Below are 12,674 nucleotides of genomic sequence, written 5' to 3'. Positions count from 1 at the left end.
TTTTACGATCGTAACCAATAACTGTTTCCGTTGAACGGAAAAGTTTTAGTGATCAATCCTGCGGAAAAGTTTCCGTATGGCGCCACCACTTTTTCATTCGAAATAAAATAATATAGTATCTAATTTACCTGATTGACATATCCCTTTTTGTAAAAATGAGTGAAAAAGTGGTGGCGCCATACGGAAAGTTATCCAATCCTGCCACCACTTCTTGTTTTATTGGTTACAAATAAAACAGTATCTATAAAATTAGGTAAAAATTGTTCCATTTAATGATCGTGCCCAATTTGGAGTGATCCTGATCAAGATCAGTAAATCACGACGTCATTGGCCGTCGGGGCGACCAAATGCATGTTGGAAGCCTCAGCCCAGCTGGCGGATGAGCGTCATATATCGGCGCTATACTGAGTTTTCTTTACAATACTTTACTTCTATTAAAGTATTATTTTTATTAATATTATGTTGTGAGAAAACAAATCAAAGCCAACATAGGTTAAATTTTCAAACACAAATTGTGTGTAAATTCAAAAGTTTTGTTAACATTGAGGTTTAAGTAGATCATCTCTTTTCAGATGAGTAAAAAAAACAAAAAATGACAAGGGTCGACAAATGACTCATTTTGCTTGAATCGCATCACATTTAATGTACTTTATTTTGATTGCTGTACATGAAATTAATTTTATTTTTCAGACATTTTGAGATTCTTCCTTTGACCTTTTGTTTCCCGTTGCACACAGGAGTTAATGACCTGATGTTTCGACCCTAGCGGAATCTTTCTCGAAGGCTAGATGACAACACAAAAAACATGAACAAGTAACTAAGTCAAGTGTAAAATAAGCAGTGCAGTGACACTTATGATTACTCTGAGTTACCTGTTTATGTTTGCTGTGTTACCCTCTAGCCTTCAAGAAAGACTCTGCTAGGGTCGAAACATCAGTCCATAAACTATGTTTTGCATTTATACCATAGGTCCTTTTGGTCGGTTATAGATTTTTGCAACAGCAAACAGCCCGATCCTTCATGCAGGCAACAAATGCAATTGCCTCCATGCCCCCTTGTCATTGCCTTTGTGCCCTTGAAATGCTAGAGTAGACAGGCCCGACAGGCCCGATACTTCATGCAGGCAACGATTGCCTCCATGCCCCCTTGTCATTGCCTTTGTGCCCTTGAAATGCTAGAGTTGACATTTACTGTTTCCTCATAGGGTGATCTTTACCAAGGAGAAAATGCCTTGGTGCCCTTGCCCTTTTATAACGAAGCATACAGGGCTGAGCTAATTCTATTTTCCCACACAGGTGTTATTAAAGACAACATGCGGCGACATTGATATTGAACTCTGGTCAAAAGAGGCTCCCAAAGCCTGTCGTAACTTTATCCAGTTGTGTTTGGAGGGTTACTACGATGGAACCATCTTTCATCGGATCATCAAAGGGTTCATGGCTCAGGGAGGTGACCCTACAGGAACGGGGGAAGGTGGAGAGTCCAGCTATGGTCACCCATTTAAGGTATGTATGCCCTAGGCCTACTAGGCTACTACTAGGGGTGTCGCGGCCGACCTTAGCTGAAGTCTCAAATTCAATTCAAATATTTTAGAGAGAAATGACTTCTTTCTCAAAAACTACATTACTTCTGTAAAAAAAATTATTTCAAAAGGTCACATTTTTGAGATATTGCCCAAAGTCTGGAGCGGTTATGTCCACTCAGGTAGAATAAACCGTAATCCAAACACACAATCTGAGAAAGGTATCTGACAGTAATGTTTCTCGGGTGGATGTAATATATATTTGTTCATACTCTTGTAACTTCAAAATGAAATTATTCTCAAACTGCTTGATACTATCGAAATCTGCTGTACTTTTGTTTGAGTAAGTTTAAATTGCCATAAATTTTAAGAGTTGTAACCAAAGGTACATCTTCCCTTTAACCTAGAATTTGAGTTGTAAAATTTAGATAAATTTGTTTTTGTTTTGGACTTAAAATCTAAAAGGATATTCTTTGATAGTTCTGGTTTTGAATATTACCTGCTTTTTAATTTCTTTTGTGTCCTATAATGTTTATCTATATATTTATATTGTTGTGTTATACATCCCAGATGTGGGGCAACAGATCTACGAATCGTAGTATGAATTTGCTTTTGTTGTCCCTTGCCCATCTTGGGGTATATTGTCTTGTATTTTGTTTAGTATTGTTAAATGGCTTTTAAAATATGAATAATAATATAACTTTTTAATGATCCCCAGGATGAGTTCCATTCACGTCTCAAGTTTGTGCGTCGAGGTTTGGTTGCCATGGCAAACGCTGGACCCAACGACAACAGTAGCCAGTTCTTCTTCACCTTTGAACGATGTGAGCATTTGAATAATAAGCACACCATCTTTGGCAAGGTAACCTTTTTTTCATTACTTTCATGTTTCCAAATTATTTTGAAAGCTTTGTTGAATTCCAATTGCAAGCTAATTGTTCACAGTTTTTATGTCAAGGGATTTTGGTACTTTTTGTAACACAAAACACAATGTCCACAGATTTACAAAACTTACACCGTTTGAAGATAATGATAGTAGGAAGCTTTACTTAAAATATTACTAACTGAGGTGCTGTAGTTTTTGCGAAATGAGTAAAACAATGTCATAAAAACATGTTTTACATGCTAAAATAATTTTACATCTTTTAGAGGCATTTTTTTCCCCTCTAAACTTGTTTTACTCATTTCTCAAAAATAGAGCACCTAAGCAAGTAGTATTTTCAGGGAAGCTTTCTATCATCATTATTATCAAACTGTGTGAGTTTAATGTAAATCTGTGGACATTGTGTTTTGGATCCTACAAAAAAAGTACCAAACCCTTTTATGGTTCCCTCATAAGCTGGTGTATCGGACAATAAACACAAATCTCAGGCTGATAAGCTTCAAATGCGGCCAATATTTAATCAATTGTCATTGTAATTGCCACACCTACTCTTTGGAACAACCGTTTTGTCAATAGAGGGCGGTTTGAATGTAAACATAGGTCACATCGTCTATACACGCGTGCACGTTTCCATTGTTTGACCTCAGTGATGCAAGGCCCATGCAAGGTGTCTATATCAGATGAATCTTAGATAAAGCCGAAAGGCTCAGAGCCGCAAAAATTTACCGTTATGTCTGCTGCCGCCAGCATTTATAAACATTGATTTGTTTATTTCGTTTTTTTAGGTGGTGGGTGATACCATCTTTAACATGATCAAGCTTTCAGAGGTTGAAATCGGCACAGATGACAGACCAGTCTATCCTCCCAAAATCAAGTCAACTGAGGTATGTCATACGAGCAAACAGCGAGTCATACAATCTCAAACAGCATATTTAGCTGGGCCCATTTTCATAGAGCTGCATAATATTGTCTGATTAGCAGAAATAAGCAGGATACCTGTCACAAATTGCACAAGGTAGCTTGGCTGGTAACCTCCTTCTGGTGAGCATAATTTTTTTGTGCTTTCATGACTATTTTTTGTGCTTAAAAACAGCTCTATGAAATTAGGCCCTGTGGTCGATCTCACAAACAGTTAGGACTAGTCCTAATTTAGAACTAGTCCTAGGAGATATTAAAAACTTAAGGCTAGTCGATAAGACTAGTTTACCATAAGCGTATTTCATGGGAAGCGCAAATTACATCTTACCTCTTGTGCATATTGTTGAAGAAATCGTTTGCCCTAATAGTTTCAACACTAACATCGGTGTGTGTGATTCTAAAAATAAAGGTCTTGGCAAATCCATTTGATGACATCGTTCCTCGAGAACTCAAGAAAGAGAAGGACAAGGAAGTCAAGAAGAAGAGTAAATCCAAAGCCACAAAGTAAGTTTAATTCCTTCAAGAGTTAAAACAACAACTATTATAAATAATACTTGTGAGTGTAAATGGGACTGTTTCATTGAATATATGGAATAAGAGTTCAAAAGTTCATTCAAGGGTCAAGAATGGCAACTCATTGTTCAACAAGCATGTTTAACTGATTTGGTCATTTAATTGTTTAAAAAAACAAAAAACTGTTAAACCATTTTTAACATTTAAAAAAAATATATTTATTTATTTTGGACTCTGAATTAAAGGCAGTGGACATTATTGGTAATTACTCATAATGATTATTAGAATAAAACCGTACTTGGTGACGAGTAATGGGGAGAGGTTGATGGTATAAAACATTGTGAGAAACGGCTCCCTCTGAAGTGACATAGTTTTCGAGAAAGAAGTAATTTTTCACAAATTTGATTTTGAGACCTCAGATTAAGCCTTGAGGTCTCAAAATCAACCGTTTTTAGAGCACACAACTTTGTGTGACAACTGTGTTTTTTCTTTTATTATTACCTCGCAACTTTGACAACCAATTGAGCTCAAGTTTTCACAGGTTTGTTATTTTATGCATGTTGAGATACACCAAGTGAGGAGACTGGTCTTTGACAAGAACCAATAGTGTCCAGTGTCTTTAAATTTGTTTGTTAATTTTCCTTAATTTTGTTATTTAGGCTTATCCCATGAGGATAAACATGTTCATTACATACAGATCGTTCAATGAATTTATTGTGTACCACCATCATGATTTAGACACACCGAGTCATAAATTCATTCCTTTTAGGAAATTGGTAATTTTCGGGTAATAAAGGTACCTTCATAGGTGGAGGAGTGCAAACATGATTTGGCTAACACTCCATAAGGGGAAGGTCTGAAGTTTAAACCTCCGAGTACAAGTATGAGTAGCCTATGAGTCCTTTATAGACAAATACGGCAAAATGAGGTGTAAAAACAGTTATTTTATTATTTGTTCTTTACTTGTTTTACATGACAATGTGTGCTTGTTATTTTGGTAAGTCTTTAAAACATGATCCAACTCAATCATAAATTTTTTTTCTTTTCTGAAGCTTTTTTAATGCACATTAGGAAAACAGAAAGGAAAATGAACAGAAGTACTTAAAAAACTACCTGAGCGGAGTGTTTTTAACGGAAATGGTATTTAAACTTGTTTATAATGCAATTGTTCACCATTTTAATGTAATTTTGATATGTGTACACTTTCGTAATTATCAAATGAAAAATCATGCCCCAACCTAAGGGTTTTGAACAAAACAAAACACTTCTGTCATTGACAGCGCGCGTCAAAGGACAATGCTGCTGACGTCATTCGTGGGAGTTTGCTTTGTTATACCTCCACGCTGCAACAAAGGGGCTTTACAAATTGGAGCTCACAACTATGACGTTTTGAGAATGATTAGGTAACGGAGCTTTTCGCAAATCTCTCAGAAAAGCGCTGGATAAATCGAAAGGGTATTCAAAGTGATTGTTTTGTTACCGTTTAAAATCTATTTGGTATAATCATTTGACTTGATTTCCTTATTCATTCAAAACATTTCAAATGAAATTCAGCAAAGTTCACGACTTGACATTTTCGTTCAAGCAGGTCTTTAAAATTGGGGTCGGAGTATATTTTCAGTCGATTATCGATAACAGACTATTTTTCTGGAGTAGTGCTCCTGCAGCCGATTTCACAAAACACTAGGATTAATTCTATCTCAAGCTGGGACGAGTAACTTGTCCTCGCTTAGGATTGGTTCAATGCGTCCTAGTGTCTAGGGATACAGAACTTAACTCGTCCTAAGTCCTAAGATTAATCCTGCACTGTAAGTTAGGAAGAGTTTGGTGAAGTCGACGGCAGTACAAGAATTAGGAACAAGTAATATGCCTTATATAGAGCCATATTTCTATAGGTAAGACAGTACAATCAAAATTTACTTCAGTACTCGAGAACAAGAACCATGCTGTGGTTTCTTCCAATTATCGTTAACTTCTTCCAAAAATTGTTCACTCCCCCTTCTTGTTGGCCTGAGAAATGAACTTCCCGGTAAATCTAGGAAGCTTTTCCTTGCCCAGTTCTATTTGGAGAGGTATAAAGGTTTTCTTTGTACTAACCTAATACATGTCATTCGTGTTCAAAATCAGCAGGGCATTAATATTCTTTTTTTTGTCTGTATCACATTATTCTTATCATTAGTTGACCTCGGGAAAGTATATTTTTTTATACCTTTTTTCATTTTTATCATGCATTTTCACATGCAATTAATTTTGTTTTGCCCTATAGCAGTCTGGGTACTCTACTATAAGGGGGGGGGGTGATAATACCTCCTCTAGATGTTACCTCCATTTGTACATTTATTACATTATTCATTACTATTATTTATTATTGTTGTTATTTAATGTATTTTCAAGTTGTACAAATGGAAATAAACCAAACAAACAAGGACTACAACACTGCCCTGTAGAGCCGTATTTCTCCAGGCAGTAATTGCAGATTTCTACAGTGAGCAAAGCCATGTAAATTGGACCCTATTTGTAAGAGTTTTTTATGTCATCTTGTCTTGTAGGAATTTCAGTTTGTTATCGTTTGGTGAGGAAGCTGAAGAAGATGAAGAGGAAGTCAATGAAGCAAGTCTCAAGATGAAACATAAGAGCAAGAGTGCTCATGACCTCGGCAACGACCCGAACCTCAGCTCTATTGCTGCTGTTGATGTAGAGTAAGTTTATTTAATCAAGAATGCTTATGTAGTCTTTATGCTTACTTTGTAAGCGCGCGTTAGGCGTGGAATGAGGTGCATGCTGGTTTAGCTAGCGATGAATGCTTGCTGGACCACATTAAACAGCAAGCGATTGTGCAATTGGGATTTGCGAAGTAAAGGTCTATGCTTATGTTTTTGAAAAATGTAAAAAACAAATCCAGAGGTATTAAAGAGCCACATTCCACTCCCCCTGTATGTCATTATTTTCCAACACTGGAATAGTATTTCAGGGGGCATTGACCCAAACCTAAGCTCTATTCAAGAACAATCATGTAGTCTTCATAAACCTTATCCCAAATACTTGGTAAGCACGCATCAGGCGTGGAATGAGGTGCATGCTGACCTAGCTAGCGATGATCGCTAGCTGGAACTCGTTCAACAGTCAAGCGCTTGCGCAATGGATATTTGCGAACAGTTCTATGGTTATGTTTTTGAAAAATTTAAAAACGAATCCAGAGGTATTAAAGAGCCACATTTTACTGGGTGTTATTTTGACAACACTGGACTGGTGTTTCAGGGGGCATTGACCCAAACCTTAGCTCTATTGCTGCTGTTGATGTAGAGTAAGTTTATTTAAAGGAACACGTTGCCTTGGATCGGACGAGTTGGTCTATAACTGAGCGTTTGTAACCGTTTTTTATAAAATGCATATGGTTGGAAAGATGTTTTAAAAGTAGAATACAATTATCCACACAAGTTTGCCTCGAAATTGTGTGGTTTTCCTTTTACTGCGCGAACTAACAAGGTAGTCAAAAATGTGACTCCCATAAATGGCCGACCGTGTTAGTCGACATGGTAAAAGGAAATTTAGAGGCATGTTTGTGTGGATCATTGTATTCTACTTTTACAACATCTTTCTACCCATATGCATTTTATAAAAAACAGTTACAAACGCTTTTCAAAGACCAATTCGTCCGATCCAAGGCAACGTGTTCCTTTAATCAAGAATGCTTAGGTAACTACATTGTATCTTCTTGCTTAATAAATGCTTTTGAAAATATCACAGGCATATTACTCGGGTGTGTTTCAAACCCACGCCCTTAGCCATTCTAGAGCAGTGTCTTACCAACTAGACAATGGAGACTGCCAAGCTATAGGCAGTTTGAATCCTATATTTTAGCAGCTGGTACCACAATGATTTAATAGATGGAAATTTGCATCGGGGGATAAAGAAAATTAATTTTGTTTTACCCATTTACACTGATGTGTGTTAGCACTGTAAACTCGGTACTTTCCCAAGTTCTGTGAAAAAAATCACAAGCATATTATTCACTGGACTTTTTGACTATTACTTAGGAAAGGTAAAACTGCATCGTCATCGTCGTCATCAGATGAAGAGGATGATATTCTTGAGGAGAAGTCCGAGGAGATCAGATTTGACGCTGAGATGAAGGAATCAATACGCAAGAAACTAATGAAGAAATCATTAGAAAAGCCATTCCAGAGTCCACAAGAAAAAGACGCCAGTAGTAAAGAAACAAGAAGGTCAGAATTTTGGGATTAAAACTGTCAATTTCTAGCGGCGGTCAATGTCTATGTCAGGCATGCAACTTTTCAGCTGATCAGCTGATTTCCTTTTTCTTTTCTTTTTTAAACAGTGCCATAGAAAACTGAAAACACTGTACAAAAGTTAAGTGTGATCGGCCATTTCCTGTTTTTGTTTGCAATTAGAAAGTTGCATGTCTGTTATATTGAACCAGAAACTCATCACCTATAGACGATGTGACCTGTGACATCACATGTTTACAAAAGAGCCCCAGAGCCTGGACTTCCTGCAGGCACAATTTGTACACAGCCTAATGGAAGAAAACATCAAATTTTATATTTTATGGAGATTGCACTGTCTAATTCTTATCAACTTTTGATATGATGAAAGGGGGCACATCTCAAAACTTGACCAGCTTTTACTTCATAACTTTTGGTTTTGTATGGAAATTATGACACAAAATGTCAACTTTCCCATAGGACCAGTGTAGTATCTTGCCTGCCAGAACACTCTGAACGAATGTACAGGGTCTCACTTATTGTAAACAAGGTTCACATGGTCTACACAATTTTTTTTGTTCAAGTTTTCAAAAAATCACATGATACACACTCTTGCACTTCTGCTGTTTAATTCTTTCATATGTACGTTCTATTTTACATCTATTCCAAAAGTGCCATTATCATACATGTTATCGCATTGATACAGTTATTGTAATAATGCTATATATTTGAACTTGTTATTGTTGTTCAGTTGAACAGTGCATAACCTATTGTTCCTGTTTCAGTTTCCAGAGTATGAAAATGTATGACTTTAATTTAGCACTCCACAGAGACAATTTGAACTTCGAATTGAGCTGATGAGACTTGTGCGGCTGAGTCGTTGAGGTCCTAATCTCTTGTGTCTGATGAGTTAAGCCCGGTTCATACCCCTGGCTCAAACGAATTTTGACGTCACATGCCTGTTCTTGCAGCGAATGTTTCGCGGGAGTTGAACACAGTTCAACTGTTCTGAATTAAAACCAATTCAGAACTCACTCTGCCGTAGTACAGTTAAAAAGACCCTGTAAGCTAAAGTAGTAGTCCCAGCCTATTTTCTACCTTCCGCCCAGGTAGTAGTTAAAAAGCAGGACAGTGTTTTTCAGAACTGAGAAGTCTCCCGAAAAATCTGAAAAAGCTACTCCGCGATAGTAGACAGTTCTCTAAAGAACAAACTCTACCTGGCAAGTAGAGTAGACATACACATGGTGTAACCACAAACCAAATATACATTGTTGCGAGTTAGTCGTCAAAATTCGCATTTGCAGTAGCAGGAAGTTCAAACCGGGCTTTAACTACATTGTGGGTTTTCCATCCCAGTCATAAAGACTAGCCACATCATGTCTTTGATTTAGTCTTTTAATTCCTGTAATCCACCCATGGGTGGTCAAGACGAGGCCATGTCAAGGGCTGATGGTTAGTTCTAATCGATTAGCTCTTGGGGCTTCTGTCAATCATCATGCTTGACCTTTAACCATCAGTAAAAGAGTTAAAGGTACTGGACACGTTTGTTAGTTGTGGTGTATCCCAACATATGCATAAAATAACAAATCTGTGATTTATGATATACACTGATCATAGTATCCTTTTGTCAGGATGTCGTGGCCGAGCGGATAAGAGCACCAAACTCAAGCTCTGGTGCTTCTGTTCAGCAGAGTGTGGGTTCGAATCCCGGTTGTGACACTTGTGTATCTGAGCAAGACACTTAACTATAATTGCTTCTCTCCACCCAGGGGTAAATGGGTACCTGTGAGGGAAGAGTTGGTTCTTGTGATTGATTTAGCCGAGTAGCGCATATTAATGTTGCACAAGGCTGTATACTCCCCACCAGGGAGCTGAGATGGTTTAAGGAGTGAATTAAGGCCCAGTGACCAGGGGTAATAATGTGAAGCGCTTTGGGACGACCTCCGGGTGTGAAAAGCACTATATAAAAATGGGTTATTATTATTTTTATTTGTCATTGCTTGTGTTTTACCTATTACTTTACTTTTTAAGTAACAATTTATTTCTAGCCTTCGAGGAAAGACTCTGCTGCTAGGGTTTTCGACCCTAGTCATCGGGCCATTAACTATTTTTGGCTTTTGTTTTTTATTTCTTTAGTATAGTTTTATTTTCGCATTGTGCATTTTTAACTATTTACTTTTATTGTTTGTGTGAAGTGCTTTGGGCACCTTTTTAGGCATGTTCTGCATTATATTATAAGGTATTTTATTAATATTATTATTATCAGACTCGTATTATCACCACTATTACTTAAAAATACAGATTATCGTATACATTTTGCTTTGGTTATTTTATCAGTACATGTGATGCATTATTTGAATGCATCAATGTGTGCATGTTTTATCAAATCATTTATCTTTTAGAATAGTCCTTAATCAGTTCAATTGAGAAGTTATTTTGCTTTTGGGTTTTAGAAACTCCAAGTTGTATAAAGAATTAAAAAATCCAAACTCAAAATTTAGTTTGAGTGTGGAAGGTATGTATGTATGAGGCCTAGTTGCAAATCCATAGATTAGGTCTGTTATTTGAATGCATCAATGTGTGCATGTTTTATCAAATCATTTATCTTTTAGAACAGTCTTTAATCAGTTTAATTGAGAAGTTATTTTGCCTGTCAGGGTTGAGAAAAACCAAGAGGTATAAAGAATTCAAAAAATTTAGTGAGTTTGGAAGGTATGAGGCCTAGTTGCAAATCCATAGATTAAGTCTATGTTGAGATTATCTAGATTAAAGCCCGTTTCACACTCTCTGCGAATGCGAAGTTGATGTCACGTGCCTTTTTTTTCGCAGCGAATGTTTCACATGAGTTGAGCACAAGTCAACTGATACGAATAATCGTTGCGAATTATTTTGTAGTGACAAAATTTGTATTGCATTTGCATTCGTAGGAAGTATGGACGGGGTTTTAATCTAGCAAATGACTGCTAAGACTAAGGAAATCTAGCTTTTGTTTTTTTTTGAAGTGCAGAGATGAGTTACGCAAAGAATCAGATCAACTGAAGAAAGAATTAAGGGCGTCGAAGAAGAGGAATAATGATGATCCGAGTAATGAGGAGATTAAGAAACCAACAGGAAGTGACCAGGAAGAGGAGGAGAAATCAAAAGGTCAGTAGAGTTACTCGTTACTTGTTACTCGTTACTCAATACTCAAAGAGCCTTCCACTTCATTGCACCTTCAATATGGAACGACTTTCCCCTTCATACTCATCAAGCTGTCTCTCGTCAGATTTTCAAGGGACTTTTAAAGACTCATTTGTTTGAATCCTTCTTTTGTAACAACTGCTTTTAGTATATATTTTATAAAAGTATATTTTTTCTTTGTCATTGTTTTATGTTTTGTGTTGCGCATAGAGTCTTCTGCATTATGCGCCATATAAATGTATCATATTATTGAAACTATTATTATGATATATATTACTCATAACTCATCACTCATTACTCTTTGAAAGAAATATTGCTAATACTTTTTGTTTACAATTCTCTTTTTGCCAGTGTCATCAAAGTTTACAAGAAAAATATACTCATCACATTGAATATGCATCTGAGAAATTGATTCAATGAAACAGATAAACACAACCCCTATCGAACAAACATTGCACCAATTTATAATTTCTTTGCCCTCACTAAAATATAAGTATATTAATATCAACCACAAGGGAAACTGACTGGGTAAATTTTTGAAATGATTTTTGGGGTTGAACAAAGAATTGACTAAAGTGGGATTCGAACCATTGACCTCCGGCATGTTAATCCGGAGGTCGTTGGTTCGAATCCCACTCTAGTCAATTCTTTGTTCAACCCCAAATATCATTTTAAAATATTAGTATTCAAACAAGTACAGTAAATGATATTTTTTTTTCCAGCCAATTATTCATTGGTTTTTATGTAATAGTGATATTGCAAGTATGTTTAAAAGTGAATAATTTTCCCTGAATGTTTTCTTATTCACATGTACATGGGAAGGCAATATTGAACTATTTATAAAGTAGTGCTTATTTTGTTGTAGGTACTGAGCAAACCAACGACATGCTGTCAGAGTTTCGTCAGCAGAAGAAAAAGTTCAGACAGATGAAGAAAAACCAAGTGCTCGGTGACAACAGAGAGCAACAGGTTAGTGTTTCAGTCATGGCTAGAAAAGGATGTGAACCCTAGAACTTATATCAACTCTACTTCTTGTGTTTGCATATGGAAAGTAAACTGAATTGCATGGTGTAATAGTAACTGACTATTGAATATGAGGACACCATTCAAACAACTTACAACATGGCGTCTTTTTTATGGATGTGTGTGCATGCTTGTGCCGTAGAAATCAAACCGGGAACGCTGGGCACTTAATTGATGAACTTGTTTAGACGCGCATCAATTTGCCCTACAAGATAGCTAATTTCAATGCAACAAACGGGTTATTCGATACGGTCTATATTAGTATCACACAAGTGCAGTCATCGATTTCACCAAACTCTTCCTAACTTAGGCTTAATCTTAGGACTTAGAACGAGTAAGTTCCGTATCCAAATACATAGGACGCATTGAACCCATCCTAAGTTAGGACGGGTTACTCGTCCTAACTCGA

General features: G+C 36.7%; 1 protein-coding gene across 1 annotated transcript in view; it reads left to right on the top strand.

Moving 5' to 3' along the window:
- The window catches only part of LOC139946117 (spliceosome-associated protein CWC27 homolog), a 37,495-nt gene that overhangs the window by 501 nt on the left and 24,320 nt on the right, over nt 1–12,674 (top strand). Inside the window, exons 2-9 of the mRNA XM_071943732.1 lie at nt 1,296–1,505; nt 2,241–2,384; nt 3,191–3,289; nt 3,733–3,827; nt 6,386–6,535; nt 7,874–8,062; nt 11,070–11,206; nt 12,108–12,211. Of these exons, the coding sequence (XP_071799833.1) occupies nt 1,296–1,505; nt 2,241–2,384; nt 3,191–3,289; nt 3,733–3,827; nt 6,386–6,535; nt 7,874–8,062; nt 11,070–11,206; nt 12,108–12,211 (1,128 nt within the window). The remainder of the gene's footprint in view (nt 1–1,295; nt 1,506–2,240; nt 2,385–3,190; nt 3,290–3,732; nt 3,828–6,385; nt 6,536–7,873; nt 8,063–11,069; nt 11,207–12,107; nt 12,212–12,674) is intronic.

The sequence above is a fragment of the Asterias amurensis genome, chromosome 13 (genome assembly GCF_032118995.1).
Source record: "Asterias amurensis chromosome 13, ASM3211899v1".
Taxonomy (NCBI): domain Eukaryota; kingdom Metazoa; phylum Echinodermata; class Asteroidea; order Forcipulatida; family Asteriidae; genus Asterias; species Asterias amurensis.
This window is presented reverse-complemented; position numbering and strand designations above follow the sequence as displayed.